We start from the raw sequence: 22696 nt of genomic DNA, 5'->3' as shown, positions 1-22696 counted from the left end.
TCTTATGCAGAGGGAATATCCAGGAATGGTCTCGTCCCACATCCGATGTCCGTCTCTGTGTGGTCCCAGGGGCCAGAATTAGTACCAGGTTGGCTTGACAAAAGGAAGAAATTTTTAGTAAAGTAAAACCCCATGGGTCTCTTTTGGAAGTGCCTAATGCCTGAATTGCACTTCTCAATTTTTTTCTCCTTTGGAATTCTCTTCACCTTTTAAGGCCCAACTCAAATGCCCCCTATTCTTAGAAGTCTTTGTCTCCCCCTTAATCTTATTAGTTTCTTTCTCTTTGCTCATAAAATTGTTGGAAAATATTTAATGAGCACCTGCTTCGTACTGATGGCTGCTAGAAGGAAGGAGGCTATGATGTGAAGAGCCAGACATGACCCCTGCCCTGTATAGGTTTTTGGAAGTAAAAAGCTCCCCCTCATTGGAGGAGTTCAAGCAGAGACTGAGAAACCACCTGGAAAAGAGGCGGTAGGGGATTCCAGCATGTGGATTCTGCAAAACCTTTGAATCTATTCTAGTCTGAGAACGGGAGGCCCCAGCCCATTGGTGGAGAGTCTTGGGGGTTCCACCTAGGGCTCTTCCCTGGATGTGAAGAGCCATGCCCACTCTCCCGGGAAGACACTGTTCAGGCATTCTCTCCCTCCCCTGCCCCCACCAGAGGGCTCCTTCCCTGACCCATCCTCAGTTTGCATCTACAGACAGAGTGTCCTGGGACCACGTGACGATGGGAATCCTGGAGCCAGAGAAATATGTCAGCCCATAGGAGATGCACAAGAAAACACACAGCTGAGACTCTACTCCTGTTAAAAGCTGGTATTATACTCTTCAAGCTAGAACGCGGCCGCACTGCCATGACTGAATCACACACCAGAAATGGAAGGGGACTGCGCCATCCTCTCAATGTGCAGATGAAGAAACGGAGGCCTGGACAGAAGGGCTGAGCCAAGGCACACAACACATCAGTGGAAGCCACAGGCCCCAGCCCAGCTTTCTGCCTGCCAGCTCAGGACTCCTGATCCAACCTTCCTCCACCTCTCTTTGTGGGATAAAATCAGAAGTGCAAATTCAGTCCAAGGGACACATGGTTCTCATCCCTGATGAAGGCAGTGAAACCTCATTAATCCAAACCCCACTAATTCAGAGTTACTATAAAAGAGGCTATAGTGGGCAACAGCACATCAGAGTCAATAGGGTCAAAGAGGATATGGACACGTGCATAGGAGAACATACCGCGTTCTCGTATGTCAGGAGGCAGGGTGGCATAGCAGTGAACACACTGGCTTTGGTGCCAGACAGCCTGGCACGGAAACCTGGCTCCATCTCAGACTAGCTGTGTGAGCTCTTGCAAGTTATTATCCCTCTGCATGTCAGTTTCCTCCTGGCAAACACAGGTACCAGCAATGCCCCCTGGGAGATGGCTGTGAAAATCCAATGGTAAGTGGCCAGCCACGCATTGTTCCCAGTGCGTGCTGCATAGTAGGCACTCAGTAAATGCTCTCTGCTATGAGCACCTTTTAAACAGAGGACACAGCCATGTGAGCTGAGATGACCTCATTATGTGTCACATACAAATCCTCAGAAGCAGATGCTCTGAAGAATGGCTTTTCTCTAAAAACATTCCTCGATGTATTAGAGCATGTTTCTCAACCTTGGATGCACAAGTCATATGGGGACCTTTCAAAATTACTGATGAGATTCTGATTTAATTGGTCGGGTGGGCAGCCCGGGCACCTGGGGTTTTAGAAGCTCTCCGGGTGAGTATAATGGGCACCACGCTGGAATGCCACCAATGCAAAACAGTGCTCTCCAAAGTGTGGTCTCTGAACCAGCAGCATCAGCTCCCCCGGGAAGGGGTTAGAAATGCAATTTCTCTGGCCCCGCCCCTGACCTACCGAGTCAGAAACTCCAGGTGATTACGAAGCCCTCCAGACAATTCTAATGCCTGTTCAAGTTTCAGGAGCCTCCTGTTGAGAACCCACTCGTTCTTCAGCTGGTCTGAATAGTGAAGAGTCCCTACCATGTTTTATGAGTGAATGAAGGACCAGGAGATAGGGTGCCCGGGTACCAGCCTCTGGGTTCCAAATAATTCACAGAATTACTATGGACACACCCTTTCACCTCTTTGGGTATTGATTTCATCACGGGGGAAACTGGCATCTTGCCACGGCAAGAACTGATGCATTTTCAATGACTGCTATGGGCTGAACTGTGTCCTCCGAAAAGATGTGTCCTAACCTCTGTGAATGTGAATGTGACGTGATTGGGAAACAGGGTCTTTACAGATGTAATCTAGTTAAGCTGAGGTAATTAGAGCGGGTCCTAACCCAATATAAGAAGAGGGTAATTACGATAGAGACACACAGGGAGAAGTCCGTGTGATGACAAAGGCAGAGACTGGCATAAAGCAGCTGCAAGATGAGGAATGCCGAGGAGCCACAACCACCACCAGAAACCACTCGTATGAAGAGGCCAGGAAGGATTCTACCCAGAGTCTCAGAAGGAGCCTGGCCCTGCTGACACCTCGATTTCAGATATCTACCCTCCCGAACTTGAGAGAATAAACTTGGTTATTTTAAGCCATCTACCTTGTGGAGCTTTGTGGTGGCAGCCCTAGGAAACCAATATGACCATGAAACAATCAATCCTAAATTTATTTCATCTATTTAGTAAACATTTATAGAGCGCTATTTCATGCCGGGCACTACCCAAGGCTTTTGTAAACACGGTGTAATAACTTCTTTAATTCTCCTAATAACTCTATAAGATTGAAATTAAATCTCAACTCTATGAGATCAAAGAGTGAGGAGGCGAGAGTTGAAACAATTCACTCAAAGTCACCCAGGCTTTAAGAGGTAGAGCTGGGATTCCAACTCAGGCAGTCAGGCTTCTGAATGTTCTCTAAGATTCCTTGCTGTGTCGAGTTCAGCCAAGGACTCACACATATCTACCCCTGTCTCCACTGGCTCCCTTCTTCTCCAGGCAAACACATGTTTACACACAAGTGCACACACATGCAGAGACACATGCTGCCCGCAAGCTCACACTCTAACATCCTTCAGCCAATGCACGTCCTGCCTGCCTCGTTACCTCTCCTGGGCACTGATTCTGGAACATATTGGTGGGCCCTTCCTTTCCTACCCCCATTACTCTTGGAGCTTCTCTGTGCTTCCACCAGAATGGCAAAGTTATAGGAGCAACAGCAGCAGCTCTTACTACGATTTGAAAAGCCAAGGGACCTCAACCTCCATCACGTCCATGTCTCTGCCACCGTGCTCTCTGTGTCTGGGCCTCTTTCTGTCTGTCTGTCTTTCTCTCTTCTGCCTGTGGCTGCCTCTCTCTCTTCCTTGCCCGGATGGGCTCTCCTATGTATCATGTTCTTTTTTCTAAGGACGGAGACAGACCCAGTCTGACCATCCTCTGAGGCTGGCAGGGCAACCAGCACAGTAGAACGCCTCTGACAGGTGCAGGGCCCTCCTCCCTCTGGGCATGTGACCACACCACCCCTTGGATCCTGAGGCAGAACCTAGTGGGAACAGCATGGGCTCTGGAGCCAGACTGCCTAGGTTCGAATCCTGCTTCTACCATTTACTAGCAATGTGGCCAATTACTTAGCCTCTTTGTGACTCAGTTTTCTCATCTGTGAAATAGGAATAATCACAGTGAATTCTCACAACCATCTGCAGTAGATACTGATTTATAAATAGTAAAGTTCTTACAACAGGATCTGTCATCTACCATGTAAGCCCCCTGTAAGTGTTTGTTAAATAACAGTCAATGAGGAGGGAGTGAATGCCTCCTAGGAAAGGGAGGACAGAATCTACGGTTCAGACAGTGGGAACTGCCCCGAGGCTCTTAGGTCATTGAGCTCTGAACCCCTGGGCTAAGCAAAGAGCTCTCTGTTCTTGGTGCTGTGGAAATACAATGGACTCTGGCCCCCAGACTAGCCTGGTTCAAACCAGCTGCGTAATTGTGATCATGTCTCCATGTCTATGACACCAAGACTCACTGTCCTCATTTGTAAAATGGTAATGAATAAGCCCTAGTTCACAGAGCTACTCTGATGACTAGAAATCATAAATAGTAATGCCCCAGCATGACCTTTGGCAGATAGTAGACACTCAGCAATTGCTAGTTCTTTCTCTGTCCCTTCTTTGTCCTGACAATCTGCCTGCTTTTTCCTTAAAACTTAAAAGTTTTACTTTAATTCTGTTTGATCTGTTCCCTCAGACGAGCATTCCAGGGAACTGAGGTGACTACTCTCTCTGGCCCCTGTTACTCTATCCATACCTTGCTTGTATGACCAGGCCAGAAACTCGGGCAGATACATTTCTCCCAGTCATGCTTCGAACGTCAGTTTTAGGTCATTACAGGTTACAGACGCTCAGATTCTCTGGGCTGGAAGGGCCATTGGGCTCTTCCAAGTTGTTCTCTGCTCCTAGCCAGAAGGCCCCTTGCAACAGCCCCAGCTAGTGGATTCCCCAACCTAGCGACAGGGACTCATCAGCTCTCCAGGCAGTCCCTCCTGGAGTACAGCTCCCCACAGGGGACCTTCTCCCCTGAGCTGAGGCTGCCCCGTGGCCTTCTCTGAGCTCTTCCTTGTAGGACACACCTTTCTTCTGTCTGACATCCTGGTCATTTGCTTCATCACCCTTCATTCTATGAACTTACATGATACGCATTAGTTCATATTTGTCTTTCCTCTGGAACCTAGTTTGGCACTTGGCACAATGTTGTAAAAGCTTTAAAAATGTTTATTGACTGACTGACTGAATGAATGAATGACACTTTCAATTCCTTTATCATACATGAGCAGCCCCATGACTTAGACTTGACACTTGAATCTATTTCTGTACCGAGTGTCCATGCTTGTGCAGGTCCTACTGACTATTCTACAAGTTGGCCTTTTTCTGAAGATGCAGCAATGGCAGTGATTCTCAAGGGTACATCAGAACCGCCTAGCCAGCGTGTTAAAGCGGGCATTGTGGGGTACCACCCACACAGTTTCTAATTTGGGGAGTCTGAGGTAGAGCCTGGAAATGTGCATTTCCAAGTTCCTAGGAGATACTGGGACTACACTTTGAGAAGTAGTGATCTATGGAATGTCATCTCCCGTCCCCTCAGGGAACAAATACAATTTATCTGCTATCTTTTCTCTATTAGTCACTTCTAACCTCATTCCCATCTCCCACCCTACCCTACTCCTAAAACTGCCAATGGGCATAATATACCCTCTGATCTAGGATTCCCATTTTCCTGGGGCATTATACTAATGCAATAATAATAAAAAAGGAAATATGCATGTATTATGTAGATAACACTGGAAAACATAGCTCATTTCTTCCAGGGCATTCTCAACCTTGGTACCATTGACAATTTGGGTGGGATCATTTTTGTTGTGTGGGGCTGTCCTGTGTACTGCAGGATGTTTAGCAACATCCTTGACTTCTACCCCCAGGTGCTAGTAGCTACCCCCATTCCCAGTTGTGACGATAACAAATGTCTCTGGACATTGCCTAATGTGTGGGGGACAGAACTGTCCCTGGTCGAGAACCACTCACTGGTTTCTACATATGAATGAATCATTAACATTTAATCAATACTACCATAAGCTTGGTACCTTGAAAACATCTGTAATCCTATACCAACACTGTAAGGTGGTGACAATTTCTTCTGTTTTATAGATGGGGGCTCCCAGACCCAGAAAGTTTAATCTTAAATTCATAAAACAGGTAAAGGGACCAGGTGGGATTTGAGCCCTGATCTTCAGCCTGCCGAGTCCTGCTCTTTACCTCAGCCTGCTCTGCTCCTTTTCTTGAAGAGCAAATGATCACTTACAGCCTCATAAATGTCTAACAATAGGGGACCAGTTCCGTAAATTATAGTGCATCCCCTGGATAGAATATTACGCAGCTATTAAAATGATGAAGTGCCATTAAAAATGAAAACTATGTAACAACATGGAAAAATGCTAACTGGATTACAGTAACTTTAAAAAAAAGAACCTTAGCAAATAAAATTGTGTCTACATTGTGATTACCATTATGAGAAAGTATATCTATGCTGAGGTGTTAGATTGAAAGTATTAAGGATAATTTTCTTTTCTTCTTTCATAGCTATTGTTATCAGAATGTCTTTGTGATCATTATTTTTAAGTAGTAGCAGAGTAACGAAATTCAAAATGTAAGGTTCGTCATTGGTCCTTCCTCTACCTGAATCAGCGGAATTAAAGCTTCTTTACTATTTTTAATTTTATTAAATTTATTGGGGTGACATATGTTAATAAAATTATATAGGGTTCAAGCATAAAATTCCATCTGTACATTGCATTGTGTGTACACCACCCCAAGTCAAATCTTCTGTCACCATATATTTTCTACCCTTTTCTACCTCCCCTCCAATCCCCCTTCCCCTCTGGTAACCACTTCTAACCACTGGTAACCAGTTACTGTTGTCAGTGTCTATGAGTGTTTGTTTGTCTTGTTCATTTGTTGCTTTCAGCTTTATGTCTCACACATGAGTGAAATCAAATCAACAAAACAAATAGTACCAAGTGTTGGAGAGGCTGTGGAGAAAAAGGAACCCTCATACGCTGTTGGTGGGAATGCAGACTGGTGCAGCCGCTATGAAAGGCAGTGTGGAGGTTCCTCAAAAAAATTAATAGAATTACCATACAGTCCAGCAATCCCTCTTCTGGGTATCTACCCCAAAAATCTGAAAACATTTATCCATAAAGACATATGTCTTTAAAAATCTGAAAACATTTATTCATAAAGATACGTGTGCGCCAATGTTCATTGCAGCTTTTTTTAATGAAGCCAAGACATGGAAACAACCAGTGTCCTTCGGTAGATGAATGGATAAAGAAGACGTGGTATATATACACAATGGAATACTATTCTGCCATAAGAAAAGATGAAATAGAACCATTTGTGACAACATGGATGGATCTTGAGATTGTTATGCTAAGTGAAATAAGTCAGATAGCAAAAGTAGAGAACCCTATGACTTCACTGACATGTGGGATATAAAGCTGAAAACAACAAAGGAACAAGACAAACAAACGAAGAAACAAAAACAGACATACATAGACAATAATTTAGTGGTTAGTAGAGGGGGGTTAGTAAGGGGGGAGGGGAGTGGTAGATGAGGGTAAAAGGAATCAAACATAGGGTGATGGAAGGAGAACTGACTCTGGGTGATAAACACAATGGGATTTATAGATGATGCATTACAGAATTGTACACCTGAAATCTATGTGACTTCACTAACAATTGTCACCCCAATACACTTTAATTAAAAAAAAAGAAATCAAATGGTTCTTGACTTTTTCTGCCTGACTTATTTCACTTAGCATAATAATCTCAAGATCCATTCACGTTGTTGTAAATGGCAGTGTTTCGTTTCTTCTTATGGCTGAGTAGTCTTCCACTGTACCACATCTTCTTTACCCAATGAAAGCTTCTTTAAAATCCTTTGAGTATGGTGGGGGTTTAATGCACTCTTCTTTTACCCCCAAATAACACTGTTGCATGTATATTTTTGAAGCAGGACACCTCCTCTTGCACTGACCAGCTTCTCCCAAGCACAGGAAGCTGGAAGTGCAGAGCAAACTGTCTAGGAAGGCATTGGTGTGGATCACTGGGGAGCCGGGGCTGTTAGAAACACGCTGTCTGTGAGTAGCAGATGTGTCTGTCTGTCAGAGGCTACTCAGCGGTGCACTGGTCTCATGCATTATTCATCAAGAGTGGCCTGGCGCCCTGGCCCTGCCGTGTGGGAGAAGTCTTGCATAAGGAACATCTGATGAACTGATTGGAATGTCAAAATGTCATTAAGGATAAATTAATGGATGTGTTACTTTGGCTGTAAGAGACAGTGCCAGAGACAACAGGTAGCTGGCGGTCTGTTCCCTAGCCCAAGACAGACAGCGTTTGCAATGGAGATTCATGGTCTTTATGTAACATGAGGTGCTTTGCAGGGAGAAGAATAAACAGAAATGCTCCAGCACTTAAGTGCCGTAAAATCACAAGCATGAGATAAATTAATTAGTGTACGCTAGGAAGGCGGCTGGTCTGTCTGCACTCCTGGGGAAAGCTCGAATGGATGGCACTGGGCTGGAGATGACGGGTCTCAACACCAGCCTCCTAAAGAAAGCAATTGAATTTAATGTGCAATCATAAACTGCAGCTGATAGAAAGATAAGACTGGTTTGCGTTTGTTTTTTCACGGATACCATTTCTGTCTACTGCTTTAAGTTCTTTATGTTTGTGGGTCAAGTGTCTTAGGTGAGTGGGGAGACTTGGCATGGCTGTCACTTGGTTCTAATGTGATGGGAGGAAATTCTCAACATGGGGGGCATCTTTCAGGGAAGTCTGATTGCCCCCCTGGCATCCTAGATCAGGAGTGGTCCATTCTCCTGTGATGGGAGGCTCCCTACCTCACATTCACCTGTTCTATTGTTAGACAAGTATTGTTAGAAAGTCCTTCTTTATGTTTCCCTTATATTTTCCTCCTTATCATTTAAAAACAATAACACAAGCAACAAGATAGCTAACGCTCATTAGCTAGGTGCCAAACATTGGGCTCTGGTCATTCTAACCTTATCTTGCATCGTCCCCACTTTACAGTGTAGGACACTGAAGACTACAAAGGGGGAGAGCTATGCTCAAGACCGCATAGCTAGTCCAGGAGAGAGCCAAGATCCAAACCGAGGCCTGCCTCAAAGCAAGTCTTAACATCTTCACGACCACTCAGTTCCAAGTTCCGTAACCTCCACTCACGGAACACAGCCTGGCTTGTAGAGCACCGCAGAATATAAGAAGGCAAGACAGATGGGAACTAACATTTTTGAGCCCATCTTAGGCATTTTGTTAAGCCCCTGGCCTGCGGTAGCCAACCTAATCCATCTTTCATACAACAGCCCTTTGTGTGTGAGGTCTGTTACTATTTCTCCAGCTGAGACCTCTCTTTTCTTGCATTCTTTTTTTTCGTTCCATGTACATTTGTTTATTTTTTAATATACACAAATCAGTATCAATCAATATTAACAATGGACATTTAAAATATGAAAAAAGTACCATTTAAAATAGCATTGAAGACAATGAAACATTCAGGTGTAAAGCCCCCCAAACATACATGGGACCTGCATGCAGAAAAGTATAAGGGGACAAGGAAAGAAATCAAAGCAGACCCATGCAAATGAAGAGACGCAGCATGTTTCTAGGCCAGAGGACTCAATATTCATGTCGATTCTCAGCAAATTGATCTATAGATTCAATGCCCAGTCAAAACCTGGCAGGGTTTCTTGCAAGCTGGTTCTAAAATGCCACTGCATGCTTATTTTTAAAAAGAGAAGTTGGGGGATGGGGGAGTGCTCCAAACCTCAACTGTCCAGACAATGAACGCTTACACCTGTCGTCATGTTAGATATCACCATCATCTGGGTACATATCCTAACAGTTATTTCTCTGTGTCTGGTGTAGCTGAATTTGAACGAAATCCCCTCCATGGCACAACGCTATTTGCAAGACATCATAAACAAAAATACGTGAAGGGACAAGAGTTACTCTATAAAATTAAAAGTGGGACTCAAGAGGCCTGTTTTAAAGAACAACGCCAACCCTATCCTTTCTTTTTAATTTTTGCCCTTATGACTCCAATGAATATTATAAAATTTCATGTAATTGTAAAAAGATCTTTGTTCCTGTTTGAGTCTTATCCTATCTATGCGGTGGGTGTATTTAAAGGAATAAAGTGTTGGTACAGGTCTCCCACCCCCACCCCCATTACAATTTGGAGCAATGGTTATAAACTTCCCGGTAGGGACCTACTTTGAACCTTCTTCATCCCATATTCTACGTGGGAGGCTGTCATTCTTATCAGTCTTGCTACCTTGTAAAGTAGCTTCCCTCAGAATCCTTGTCACATCCACTTCCCAACCCATGATAAGAACACAGCACCAGTAACTGGCAACTCTGTTCCACGGATTTTGTTTTTCGTATAGCCTGTGCCCCTGCTCAGTTTGGTGAGCCTTCATTTCCTTACAGTGAAATGCTACTTCCTCACTGGAGCGACTTGAAGATTTCATGAGATATCTGTATGAAAGCACTTTGCAAACTGCAGAATACAAGTAGACCTACTCCTATAAAATATAAAGCTATATACTATAAAATATAAACCACAATAGTAGCTACCACGTACCGAGCACCTACTGTGCACCAGACACAGAACCAGATGTTATCCATGCATTGCACTATTTTATGAAATCCTGGAAAATCCCCAGAGCAACCATCCAAATGTAGTATGACTGTCCCTTTTTTACAGATGAGGAAACAGAGACTTGGAGAAGTTAGGTTAAAAAATGGCGGAGTCCAGGATTCAAACCCAAATGCCGTAGCCCCTGCTCTTTTTATTACAGGACACACTGCTTCCAGGTATTGAGTGTTATTTTCCTCACCATTCAGAGCTAAGGGGAAAGCAGAGTTTAACACCAGTAAGGAGTGGGAGATGAGATGACAAAAGTATTTCTTGAGCACATTGCTCCCAGCCTAGGAGGCTGGAAAACCCCTGCACAGTTATAAAGGGAGCACACAGATTCAGCCATGGATCTCCTGGAAAAACCTTAGATCCCACATTTTCATGGTAGTTTTGCTGTGCAAAGCAAAGATAAGACAGAAGCATAGTATACAATGCCATAACAACCATATCGGAGCTTAGATTTTCCACCAGAAGTTGTCTCCTTGGCAGTAGATGTCCAAATCATAAATAACACAGGGAAGAAAGAATAAGGTAAAAATATAGACGATCTTAGCTTTTCTCCATTTCTAAAAAAGTAGTGTCGCTAGCTGTTTTCCAAAACAAAACAAGGCTTCCTTATTCTTGAAGGCCAATGTGGTTTATAACCTTAACAAAACCATATTTTCACTCTTTCCAAAAATAAAATCTCCCATTAAGTACAGGGTATCAATTGCACTGATCTTGCAGTTCTTCCACTTAAAAAACATGGGTGGTTGTAATGTAACCAAATTTCCACCCTCTTAGGATATTCTGCACGGTGGTTCAAAGTCATTGGAATGAGAAGGTACTCCAGAAAGAGGTTCAGCTAATGCTCTTTTATTCTGCTAAACAGGAGATTTCATAAATGGAAGTGTTGGGCTTCTTGAGGTCTCACTGAGGAAGACAGTGCTTATGTACAAATATTTCTCAGAGGACTGATCATGGCTGAGGGGTCTTTACTCCCCATGCACCAACACCCCGAGAGGGAGTGATTGTGAGAAATTAAACACTATGTAAACATGAGCCTGGGGCACTTTTGCTATGCATTAAATGGTATGTACACATTTATAAACAGCATAAAGATTGTCTCCTTCAATATTTAAAAGAAGGAAATGGTGCCATCACATAACATTCTCTCTTCTCTAGGCTCTGCCCTCCAAACTCGGGTTCCATCATCAAAACTAAAGCCACGTCTATTGGATGATCCTGGGGGACCAAATTCTCGACTGAGTTTCCAGGTTAAGTGGCCAGACTGAGACCCTTATTAATCTTCCAAATGACTGGATTGCATGACCCTGATTTCTTGAGCTTTCCCAGATGGGTGGTTCTCAACCATGGTTTCATATTAGAATAACCTGGGAACCGTAAAATGTCTACGCATCATTTGGGGACCAATGAAATCAGTTCCCCAGTCTTGCTTTATAGGTTGTGGCTTGTGATCCCCTCTTTGTTTGGCCACCCTCCCCAAACCATACACTAACTCCTCTGAGCTCTGTTCCCAGGAGGGAAGCCACATTCTCAATGGGACTGTTCTGCATTCTGAGAACAATTCCCCTTTTAAGGCAGGATTTGGCAGGTGTAGCACAAAAGGCAAGCCTATCCTCCATCCCCTATGTTTAGAGGTAGCCACGGTAGTCCTTACACCTTCGACCCAGTCTTTTTCCCACCCACTGGTCTACAAAGTCTTCTTGTGTTAAAATGACATTGTCTACTTCTGGCCAGAATCAGTTATTAAATCTGATCCCTCTCCTTGATTTCAGTAAGCGTAGATGCCAGGAGGAAGGGGGTCCTACCCGATTGGTCCAGAGAAGAAAATCTGTCAAGTTGAAGAACCATGATCTCGATTGTCCTACTTCATTCTGTTGGACAAATTCTCCTTCCATGTAACTTAGTTTGGGAGTCACAACGTCTATCAGGCCGCCTCCCCTGACACACCCAACCATTGCTGTGTTCTAGCTCAGCTCTACTGTTCAATGAATGATAATTCCCTTGGCACATACAATGTATGATTTAATGTCTTAAGATAATCCCATGAACTGGGATTCAGAGCCGAGAGAGAGAGAGAGAGAGAGAGAGAGAGAGAGAGAGAGAGAGAGAGAGAGAGAGAGACAGATATTTAAATAGTGAAGCCAAAAGGAAAAGTGGGTGAAGGTGTCATTTCTTTAGAGAAACATCTTGCGTCTGCCCCATACCCAGGACCCTATCAGGCCCATGGTATCTTTCCTCAAAGCAGAGTCAGTGACTTCCTCATTTTGTCATGTCATCCCTGTTTCTCCTTCACGTATTCATAACATGATTGGATAACTATTTGGTAACATGTCCAAGTTGCCTTGTAAGCTGTGAGCTCCTTGAAAGAAGGGTATTTCTTTCTAAATTCTTAATACCTAGCCCAGGGCTTAGCACAAAGGGATTGCTCAGTAAATACTCACGTATGAAAGACTGTCATTCTCTTCCAAAATGTACTGTTATTACCCCCATTTTACAGATGAGAAACTGAAATGGAGATGGAGTGAAGTGACTTAAGGAAAACTGTGGGGCCGGAATGCCCAGGGTTCTTTCCTCTACCAGTCATCTATGTGATAATATCTTCTTAAGTACCTCCAAGCCCCACTAGACAACTAGGTAATAGGTGGGGAAGCACTTTGGAAGAGATAAAACAGTGCATACAAACAAGATGCAATCAGTATAATCTCATCATCGTGGAACTTAACTAAAGCACTCCCTTCCATTAAAAGCACTATGCTGAAACACTTAGAAAGGCATTTTCCAGTTGGTGTACTTCAGAATCCTGTCTTTGCTACACCCCTAGCTGCAAGAGTCATTCCCACTTTGGGGCTGCTTGCTGAAGACCAGTGCCTTCAGAATTAAACCCGTTCTTACCCTGGGCACAACTGCTACGGGGCACTGTGGCTGGGCACTTGGAAACCTGGTTCTCTCCTCTGGCTGGTTCAGCAAAAGGATCTTCCTACAGTCTCTCCTGTGATAAGCTCCCCCAGTCAGGAGCTGTGTGTAAAGGTGTGTACAGCCCTTGTGCCCAGCAGGGGCATGGCTGAGAAACAAATGTCTATGAAGGAATGGTTGCCCAAGGAAGGACTTTTTATAGTTCACTTTTCATCAGTGGGCAACAAAGTAGCAACTCTAATTAGCTGGGATACAAAGTATCCACAGGCACTGATGTACCGGGAGGGCCATACCACGTGCTCACATCCACGTGTCTCCCGTGGCCAAATTAAAGAAAAGCTAATGGGAATGTCATAAATTGCATCCCCTGAGAATTGGACTCTAAGACAGAGATTGACATGGGGGAGATGAATTAGGAGGAGCTTCCGGAAGGAAAGGGAAGGGGAAAGAGTAGGCAGAAGGGGAAGCTGAATGGTGATATAGTTGCAGTGATGGCTTGAGCCAACCCCGTGGGAAGCTCTGAAGCAGGGGTGACTTTTACACCCCTGTGTTGGCCAGCTACTGGATGACCTTGGGGGAGGCAGCTCTGAAGGACGAGTAGTTCGAAAGGGGGCTGTTAACCAAGAATTGTCTGCCAGCAGCAATTCTGGCAACTGGGGGAGTAACCTTCATTCTCGAAGGGGGATCGGAGTGGTACATCACAATGTCCTCCCCAGGAACTTCTCTTTCCAACCACATTTCAATAGGTCACCCCTCTCTTTCAGCAAAGTAATCCACACACTCTTTTATACCTCCTTTATAAAGTTCAAATGCGTTTTCAGAATAGAAGCACTTAGAATCACAGACAGACCTTTCTAAGCCTCAAGAAACCCTTAATACCTGGTTGGTGTTAAAACACGGTAGAAACTTAAAACTGAAGCATACACATCTTCTGCCAACTTTGGAGGGGAAAGGCTCATTTGTATTTTCCCTGATTAAGGTGACAGATTCTGGCTTACAGATTTGCTCTGTTTGGTATTCATGACTGATGGGTTTAGACTTTAATTCAATAGAGTAAACAATAACGCATCCATTTAGTCACAATCCCTCTCCAAATATGTACAAATCTGTATACATGATGTACCCGGTGCATTTATATCTATCTTGTTGCAGCAGCATTCATTAATTTTATACATTTATAATTGTGACGTGAAGAAACCTACAACCAATATAAAACTACAGAACAGGTGATCTGAAAGCCCGCCATCGTCATATGCCAAAATAGATGAAAATGAATATGAACTAACTTCTAGAGAATGAAGTAATACAACTCAATGGGAGCCAAAACAAAATGGGGGAGGGGCTCAACCTCACACCTACACCGACCTGTGTGTATTCATTCATATAGTCAGCACAATCTTATGATGCCTGATTTGTTCTGGGTTCCATGCTAGTCATTGGGAAATGATGAATGAGGAATCTACAGTCCTAGTCGATACGGAGAGAGCTGGGCAAACACACCAAGGGCAGTATAACCTGAGAACGGTTCATGAGCGAATGAGTCAATCAGTGAATGCATGAAAGGTGACGGCAACACCAAAAACAGGCACCCGGGGACTAGGGATACGGTCTGGGGGAGCTGGGGAGGACCACCTACATAAGAGAATACCAATTTTCCCTTTTTACAGATACTGGAATGTTCCAGGCACAGAAGATACATAGGCAAGCCAGAAAGAGGGCACTGCAGGTGCCAGGGTGCAACGCTGAGAAAGGGACAGTTATATCGGGGTGATGCGCGGATGTCAGGAGACAAGTTGTTCTCGAAGTCAGCATGCAAAACCATCATCTGAGATGTATGTTAGAATGCAGATTCCCAGGCCACACATTCAAAGGGACTGGGCAGATCTGGGGGTGGGGCCCCGGAATCAGAATTCTCACTCAGGTCTTCCGCTTGGCTGAATGGCAGTAGTATGGCAGCCATCTCTGACGTGCCTTACTGGTCGTGCCTTAGATTGTCACCTGTCAGCATGTTTGCTGTTAGTTTCTGATAATTGACACTTATCATTTTGAAAAGGTTTCCTTCTATTCCTATTTTTTTCTTCATTTTTATTTGAAGTGACTGATAAATTACATAAAATGTTTTTTTGAGTTTCTCGCAATGTACTCATTTTAAATTCTTCTTTAAACGTACTGAGCCAATGATACTCGATTTGCAACAGCCTGTGATGCAAAAAGGTGTGTGCATTTGAGAAAAGGGGGCAGTTTCTTACTTTTGTTGAGGACCTACTATGTTCTAGGCAGTTTCCAAACATTATCTCATTAAATCCTTGCAAGATCTCTGTGAGATGTGCATTTTTTTTTTTTAACCGCCACTTTACATATTAGGAAACTGAGACTCAGAAAAAGTTGAGCGGCTTTTCCAGGTCACTGATGCCAACAGGAGCAAAGGTTGCCTTAAAGTCACAGAAGCAAGAAAAATCGTTGCTATTTGCTTTCTTTTGAAGAACAGCTCGTCTCCCTATTAATGTTCGCCGTTATGTCTTTTACTTTCATCTTGTTCTTTCATTCATTCCACACACGTTTACTAGGAGTTCATGGTGCGTATTAGGGAGACCATGGGGAACACCCCAATGTACTAGAAACATCCTTAAGACACATATGGTCCCGCCTATGCTAACAAAGTAACTGCAGTGAGAGTTGGGAGAAAAGGCCATTCCCGCAGGTGGAGACAATCAGGGAAGACTTCCTGTAGGAGCCAGTATTTGATCTGAACCTTGGAGAATAGATGCAGGATTTGAATATGCTGGAACGGGGAGAGAGGGAGAATGTGGGGGGAAGCCTAAGAGTCCCAGAGTATCTGCAGACAGGCGGCAGCTCAAATCACTGTTTCCTGGCTCTGTGACACTCGCACAGGCATTCGTCCAAGGCTAAGTGAAACGGTGAAGCACTCTCTCTGCCAGAATGCTTGGTAAGCATCTCAGTGCTTTCAGAAGAATGGCTGCACTAAAATGTCTCTGTTTGAAACAATTACTGTGCCCATCACACACCTTGAGGTAAATTAACCTGTGAACACATGTCAACGCTTAATATCCTTTTAAAAAACAGACACAGAATTTGTTGGTGCTGCTTTACTATAAAAAGGCCAAAAAAGAATTCTAGAGGAGCATTTCTGTCAGCTCAGAATGTGAGGAATAGGTAACCGTTACTATTTGTAACATACCGACTTTCTGTCAGCCACACTGCGTATACGCTCTGTCATCACCCCTCACGAAAATGCTGGAAAGTCACTAGTAGTATCAGTATTTTGCAGCTGAAGAAACTGAGGCTCAGAGTGGTTCCTTGATTGTCCAAGGTCAGAACAATCTGATGGGAGAGGCAGACCTAGAATTCTCATCTAGGCCTGACACCAAAGCCACATTATTCTCATTGTGTGTGTGTGTGTGTGTGTGTGTGTGTGTGTGTGTGTGTGTGTGTATGTGTGTACTGGACAATGAAGGACCCCATTCTAGACAATCCGGTGTCCTTGGGTCCCCAGATCCTTCTATCTGTAGCTCTTTTTATTCTGGTCATTGGCACTCTTTGGTCACCCCTCACTCTAACCCCTTGGCTACCTCTGATCTGGCAGCCCATTGCTTTTGACTCTGACCACGTGGCAAATTCCCAGGACAGCAACGACTGGATTATCCCAAGGGCCTCCTTGCTAGCCAGGAATCACGACTACTTCCTGTCCCTAGAAAGGTGCACAAAACGGAAGCTCTACAGACTTGCATTTGAATCCTGGCTCCCCTGCAGCCCGTGCAAGGGCTCACCAAGCACATGGCCCAGGCAGGAGTCCCCCCACCCCCTGAAGAACAGGGTTTGGTGAAAAGCAAGGGTAGGACTTGGAGGTATGTGGCCCTGGGGTCATACCCTAGCCCTGCCACATCCTGGCTGTGGGATGTAAACAATGCCTCAAACCTCAGTCTTAACGTCTCAATAAACTCAACACAATAGCCTGTATCCCACAGGGCTTGTAAGCTTTAGAGGAGCCCGACATAGGTAGCTACCAACAGGTAATTCTTTTCAACTTCCTCCTCTTTCTAGGCTGGGTTCAGGTACACTTCATTCACCTTTGTGTCTGCAATGACAAACATAAGGTGCAGCTTATAGTTGGAGCTCAATAAAACAGGATGAATCTTGAATCCCATCCCCTCTCTCTCTCAAAAGTCTAGGGCAAGGATTGGCCCTCAGCATGTGTCTGGCCCACTGTCTGATTGTTTAAGATAAATTTTATGGGAACACACCCATGCTCATTCATGTGCATTGTTTACGGATGCTTTTGTGTTATGCCAGAGTTGAGTAGGTGCAACAGAGACCATATGAGCCTGCAAAGCCCAAAATAATTACTACTGTCTCCTTACAGAAAAAGTGTGTAGATCCCTGGTCCTGTATATGGGACCTTTCAATGGGGGAGCCCTTGAGGGTCTCTTGGCTTGAAAAACAAATTCTCCTGCTCCTACCCGACTGACACTTTATATCCTCTTTCTCTGGTTTGTCTATTTTCTCCTTAGCTCTCTCAGCCATTACATAACATCTATACTACGTACTTTTCTTCTATATGTCATTTTCTACCTACTCCATTAAAAAGCTCCACGTGGGCAAGGATGTTTGTTTGTTGATTGATCAGTGCCTGGCAATTCCATGGGTACTCCACAAATATTTGTTGAATGAATAAACATGATTTCATGGAAGAGATTGTTCAGCCAAAGTATGTTGGAAGCTCTTTCTCACGGACAATTTTGGGGGCTTTCAAAGGGACCAAGTGGCCCCCAACTCCTGTGAGGAGGGTATTATTTTACCTGCTTTATAGATGAGACAGCTGAGACTCTGGTTAAGTCAGTGCTTCTGAAATTTTAATGTGCACATGAGTCACCGAGGATCTTGTTACAATGCAGGTTCTGACTCAGTAGGTCCGAGCTGGGATCCCAGGGACTGCAGTTCCAGCAAGCTCCTGGGCAATGCTAACGCTGCTGGTCTATGGACCACACTTTGAACAGAGAGTGTTTAAAGCACCCACTCAGGGTCTATACCGAAGACTTGGTGGAGTGGGGTTTTTGAATCGAGATCATGAAGGTCATCATTTCTCTTCTCCATCCACACGCATCTCTCAATGCTATGATCTCACAAGCCCTGACCCTCCTCCCTGGCTAGTCTTCTCCCTGTCCCCAGACACTTTGCCTTCGGGCCTTTCCTTCCATAGCCACCATCTTTAGCATCTTCCTTCTCACAGGTTCCTCAACTTTACCTACATGTGCCCAGGACTTTTTGGCCCTCCCAGTGGCTAATGTCATGCTTCTCTACTGTTTAGGCACCAGTGGTTATAAAGAAGTATTCTTCTTGGGCTCCAGACAGGCTGGTTTCCTTTGCCAACCCTACTCCACAACCTGCACAAGTGACTACTGATGGCCAAATGTCACGGCCATGCCCACACCCTCTACGTCCATCTGTCTTCAGCATCTCTGCTATTGTCAATTCCCACTTCTGCAATAGCCTTCTCTTGTGCTTCTAGCAGTTCTCATCCTACTTCTCTGGCTGCTTTGCCAGGTCTTCTCTTCCTTTGAATTTAATCACGGTCAGTTCCAGGCTGGCATGAGGTTCACACTCCAGGTTCTATGACTTAGACTCCAAGTTTGTACCAATTGAAAGGTCCTTGTTTATCACTGTTCCTTGAAGTACAAAGTACCTGGGTACCTGTCTCCTACACTCCCACACTGTTCATGTTGAGCTCATCAGAATACCCAGCACAACGCATGGTATAAAGAGGGCATCTAAAGACCATGCTATGTACACTGGCTAACAGACTGAGGGGATGAGGTGCCCACAGGTCGTGATGGGTCATTCCATGCCCACACTTACTGTGTGGTTCTTATGATGCCATAAAAACCCCTGGAAGACCAAGGCGATCCCAGGGGCCACCACTAGTGCCCTAACCCTTTACGGTTTCTGAAAGGGGAAAGAAAGAAAAGTAACATTTCATGAGTGCCAACTTTGTGATCGACACTTTACAAAATTGTGTCAATCCCTCTTCAAGGTATCTCTGAGTTACGCATATTGCCACTATTTTAGAGCGAAGAGAAATGAGGCTCAGAGTTCAGAAATTTGTTCAAAGCTGCATAACTGGTGACGGATGGAGATGGGGCTTGAACCCAGAGCTGCATGATTTCTAAAGCTCATTCTTTTTTCACCACAGCAACAAAACCCCACATTGTTTTCTGCTTCTATTCCTTTACAGATGCTCTCCCCTCTGCTCAGAATTCTTATTTCTTTGGGTAAAATCTGTCTCTAAAAACACTAATAACTACCTGTTGCCCCATTAAAAAACTAGTCAAGCAGCTAAGTGCTCTTATACCACAGTACATATAGACACCTCTCAATCACATTTCAAGCATTTGATTTTATGCTAGTCTCTCAGGTCGGCTTGAGCACTGCTGGGATAAGGCTCAAAGTCTTGGTCATCTCTGCAACCAGGGTCTGGAACACAACATGCATGTTCAATGCATGTTTGTCCAATGAATGAATGAACAAACGAAGCAAGTACTTCTAGTGTTGGCAGTGGGGTTCATTGGTTTCTGTATAGCACGAGGGTAGTGGTATCAGAATCTTATTTGCTCATCACGTGGGCCTATTGACCTGTGGACATAAGCACTGAGCAGAGGGGATGGGGGAGACTTTTGCTAGCTCTATCTTCATCTGTGAAGGCTTCGGCAGATGATCACTGACAGACATGGCCCCTCTCACAAGGCTGGGGTCCCCAGGGGTTGAGGACAACATGGAATGATGGACAATGTAGTTTACCAGGAGCCAGGCAGTCTGAAGTTTGATCCCACTCTTTTGCTAACTGCATATATGATTTCACATACCTCTTTGGACCTCCGTTACAAAATGTGGAAAATGTATATTAGGAAAATGGGACTAATTCAGTGATTTTCTAACTTCATCACCGAGGACTTATTTATGGAGTTTTTCCTCCTTTACCCTCATGCTTTGAAAATATCTGATTTAATAATGAGAAAAATCATCGTCATTTATTTAGAACGTGCAATAAAAAACTGACAGGCAATTAGCCATCTATAAGGACCAACCATCGATAACTACCACGGATAGCATGAGATAACTAATGCTAAAACCAAACGGAGATAATTCCATCCCAATGCAAAGACCTTGGATGTCACCGTGACACTGTTTCTAGATAAAGTCATGATGCCCTGTAGATTTCCTGAAACAGGAGAAACAGCCAAGGAATTTCTGTCTAACCTTTGGGCCCCTAGGGCTACCTGTTCTACAAATGGACATGAAGTGGACTCTGAAGTTCCTGAGATCTGTGATTCTGTTTTATGTAAGCAAGTCTTGTAGGAGGAATGTTTGATCCCTCACTGGAATTTGGAGAGTTTCTAACTAGAAAATTATACCGACAAAGGAGAAACAGCCCTTCACATCTCCAAAAACAGGGGGGAAAAATCCAAGATGGCAGAAACATAACAGACACGAACAATGACAATGCATTTTCAAATGGAAAACAGCTATGCAAAATAAAAACTTTGGGGCTACAGATGATTTAGACAGAAGTGAGCATGAGGACCCAACAGACACTTGGTCGGAGCAGGAAATGCATGCTACAGTTTCCCTTACAGGGCACAAAGCAAAGTTAACCCCGGGTCGATACTTACAAGTAATAGGAGTAGGAATAAGCATTTCTTCTATATATTGGTGGGCAGTCAGATGAAGGAAATGTCCAAAAAGGGGGAAAAAGAAAAGACAAATAGACAAGAATTAGATTTATATAAAATCTTGATTCTTAGAAATACACATAGTATTTCAGTATCCCTCAGCTCAAGGAGATGCACGTTTCTCTACTAGTCATCTTTGCTGAGAATCAGACAATTTCAGTGGTAGAAAAAATGAGAACGATGTCTCCTATGATGGAGAAACTCACAGAGGAAGCCACATCTCATGTTGGCTGTTTCAGTCGTTTGAAAGTTATTTCTTACGGTCAACTCTAAAACTAGCTTCATTATAAATATGACTGTTTCATCTTGGATCAGATTTCTGTGGCCTTCTAGAACTGAACAGTGCTCCTATGATCTAAGGAAAACCATAAGGACTTCTATCTTCTCTGTTCCAGTTCAAACCACACCAGAGTCTGGTTAGTAAGGTCATGCAAAAGCAAGGAAATCATGTAACCTAGCATCCAACATGGCTCCCTAAAGATCCACACTTCCCCAAACTCATGCCAATGTGTAGTGCCCTCCCGCATTGAACCAGGGCTCGCCCTATCTGACAGGTGTTACATTTGGGGACTTTCTAGAATAGGTCAAAAAAGAAGCCTTGCAGCAGTGTCCAGGTCTTTGCAACTCTCGCTTAGAACCCTCTAGGTAAGATGTCCAAGTATCTTAAGGTTGCCATGTTGGAGAGACCATATGAAGAGAATAAATAGGCCCTAAGACTGCATGAAGACAAAGATACAGGCTGGCATTGTAAAGAGACCATTCCTCTTCTTCATTCCTAGTTCTGTGGTCCAGGGCCTGGAAATGTGATTCTTCAAGGACAGAGAGCTCAGGACGCCTTTAATGAAGACGTATAGACACATGCATGCGTTCTCCATATTGTCAAGAACACTGGGCTGAGACGCAAAAGGCCAGCCTTCTGATCCCAGCTCTTCCCTTTGCTCACTGTGACATCTTGGGCAAGTCGATTCTTTCTCCTGGACCTGTTTCCTGATCCAGGTACAGAGTGAATGGCATGGATAACTGCCAGCTTCAACAGCTTTGAAGAGTGGAAATATGGCATGGCTCAGCATCCCAAGACTAGCACTTGTTAACTGAGGAGCAAATAACTATATATCTCTGAGTCTCATTTTCTCCATCTCAAGGTTGGGGGCATTAATTCTCTATTCCCAAGAGTCACTGTGGGCATTAACATCGGATTATATGAATCTAAATTATAGTCCAATTATATATGACATATAAAATAGTATAAGTAAATGATATTAATCTAAATTAATATTAAATTATATTCATCTAAGCATCTGACATATAGTTGGGCTCAGTGAAGAGGAGTTTATGCTCCCATCTCATCCACAAACACAAGCTGTGCTGCTGCTTACCCTGGTGACCGGGAGCAAAGTGCTCACCTCTTTAGGAATATCAAAATCCTAAAAACATCAGAACAAGTACTCGTCTAGCACTTACTACATAGTTGGGCACTGTTCTCGGCTCTTACCGGGAATGAACTCATGTATTTCTCACCACCGCCCTGACAGATAGGTATTGTTATACCCCCACTTTACAGATGTGGAAACGGAGATGAAAAAAGGTTAAGTATCTTCCCTAAAATACCTTAGTCAGTCACTGGGTGTGATAGTGCCAGGGCCCTCAAGCTCATGTTCTTGGCCACTAGCCTGTGCGACCTTTGAGAAGAGAAGAAACAGATGTGTGTTGACCAATACAGTGAGTCAGACATGGAGATGTCGCATGTTTATCTCTTTTAACCCTACCTACAACCT

General features: G+C 44.1%; 1 protein-coding gene across 18 annotated transcripts in view; it reads right to left on the bottom strand.

Moving 5' to 3' along the window:
- Window positions 1-22696, bottom strand: part of PTPRT (protein tyrosine phosphatase receptor type T) — a 965600-nt gene that overhangs the window by 124809 nt on the left and 818095 nt on the right. For 14 of the 18 annotated variants that reach the window (XM_081034722.1, XM_081034718.1, XM_081034731.1 and 11 more), the window contains one exon: window positions 20862-20891. The exons of the other annotated variants lie outside the window; for them this stretch is intronic. In XM_081034722.1, the coding sequence (XP_080890848.1) occupies window positions 20862-20891 (30 nt within the window). The remainder of the gene's footprint in view (window positions 1-20861; window positions 20892-22696) is intronic. 18 annotated transcript variants of the gene reach the window in all.

This window comes from Rhinolophus hipposideros (genome assembly GCF_964194185.1).
Source record: "Rhinolophus hipposideros genome assembly, chromosome: 22".
Taxonomy (NCBI): Eukaryota; Metazoa; Chordata; class Mammalia; order Chiroptera; family Rhinolophidae; genus Rhinolophus; species Rhinolophus hipposideros.
Note: the sequence above shows the minus strand (reverse complement) of the source record. Positions and strands in the feature narration are given on the sequence as shown.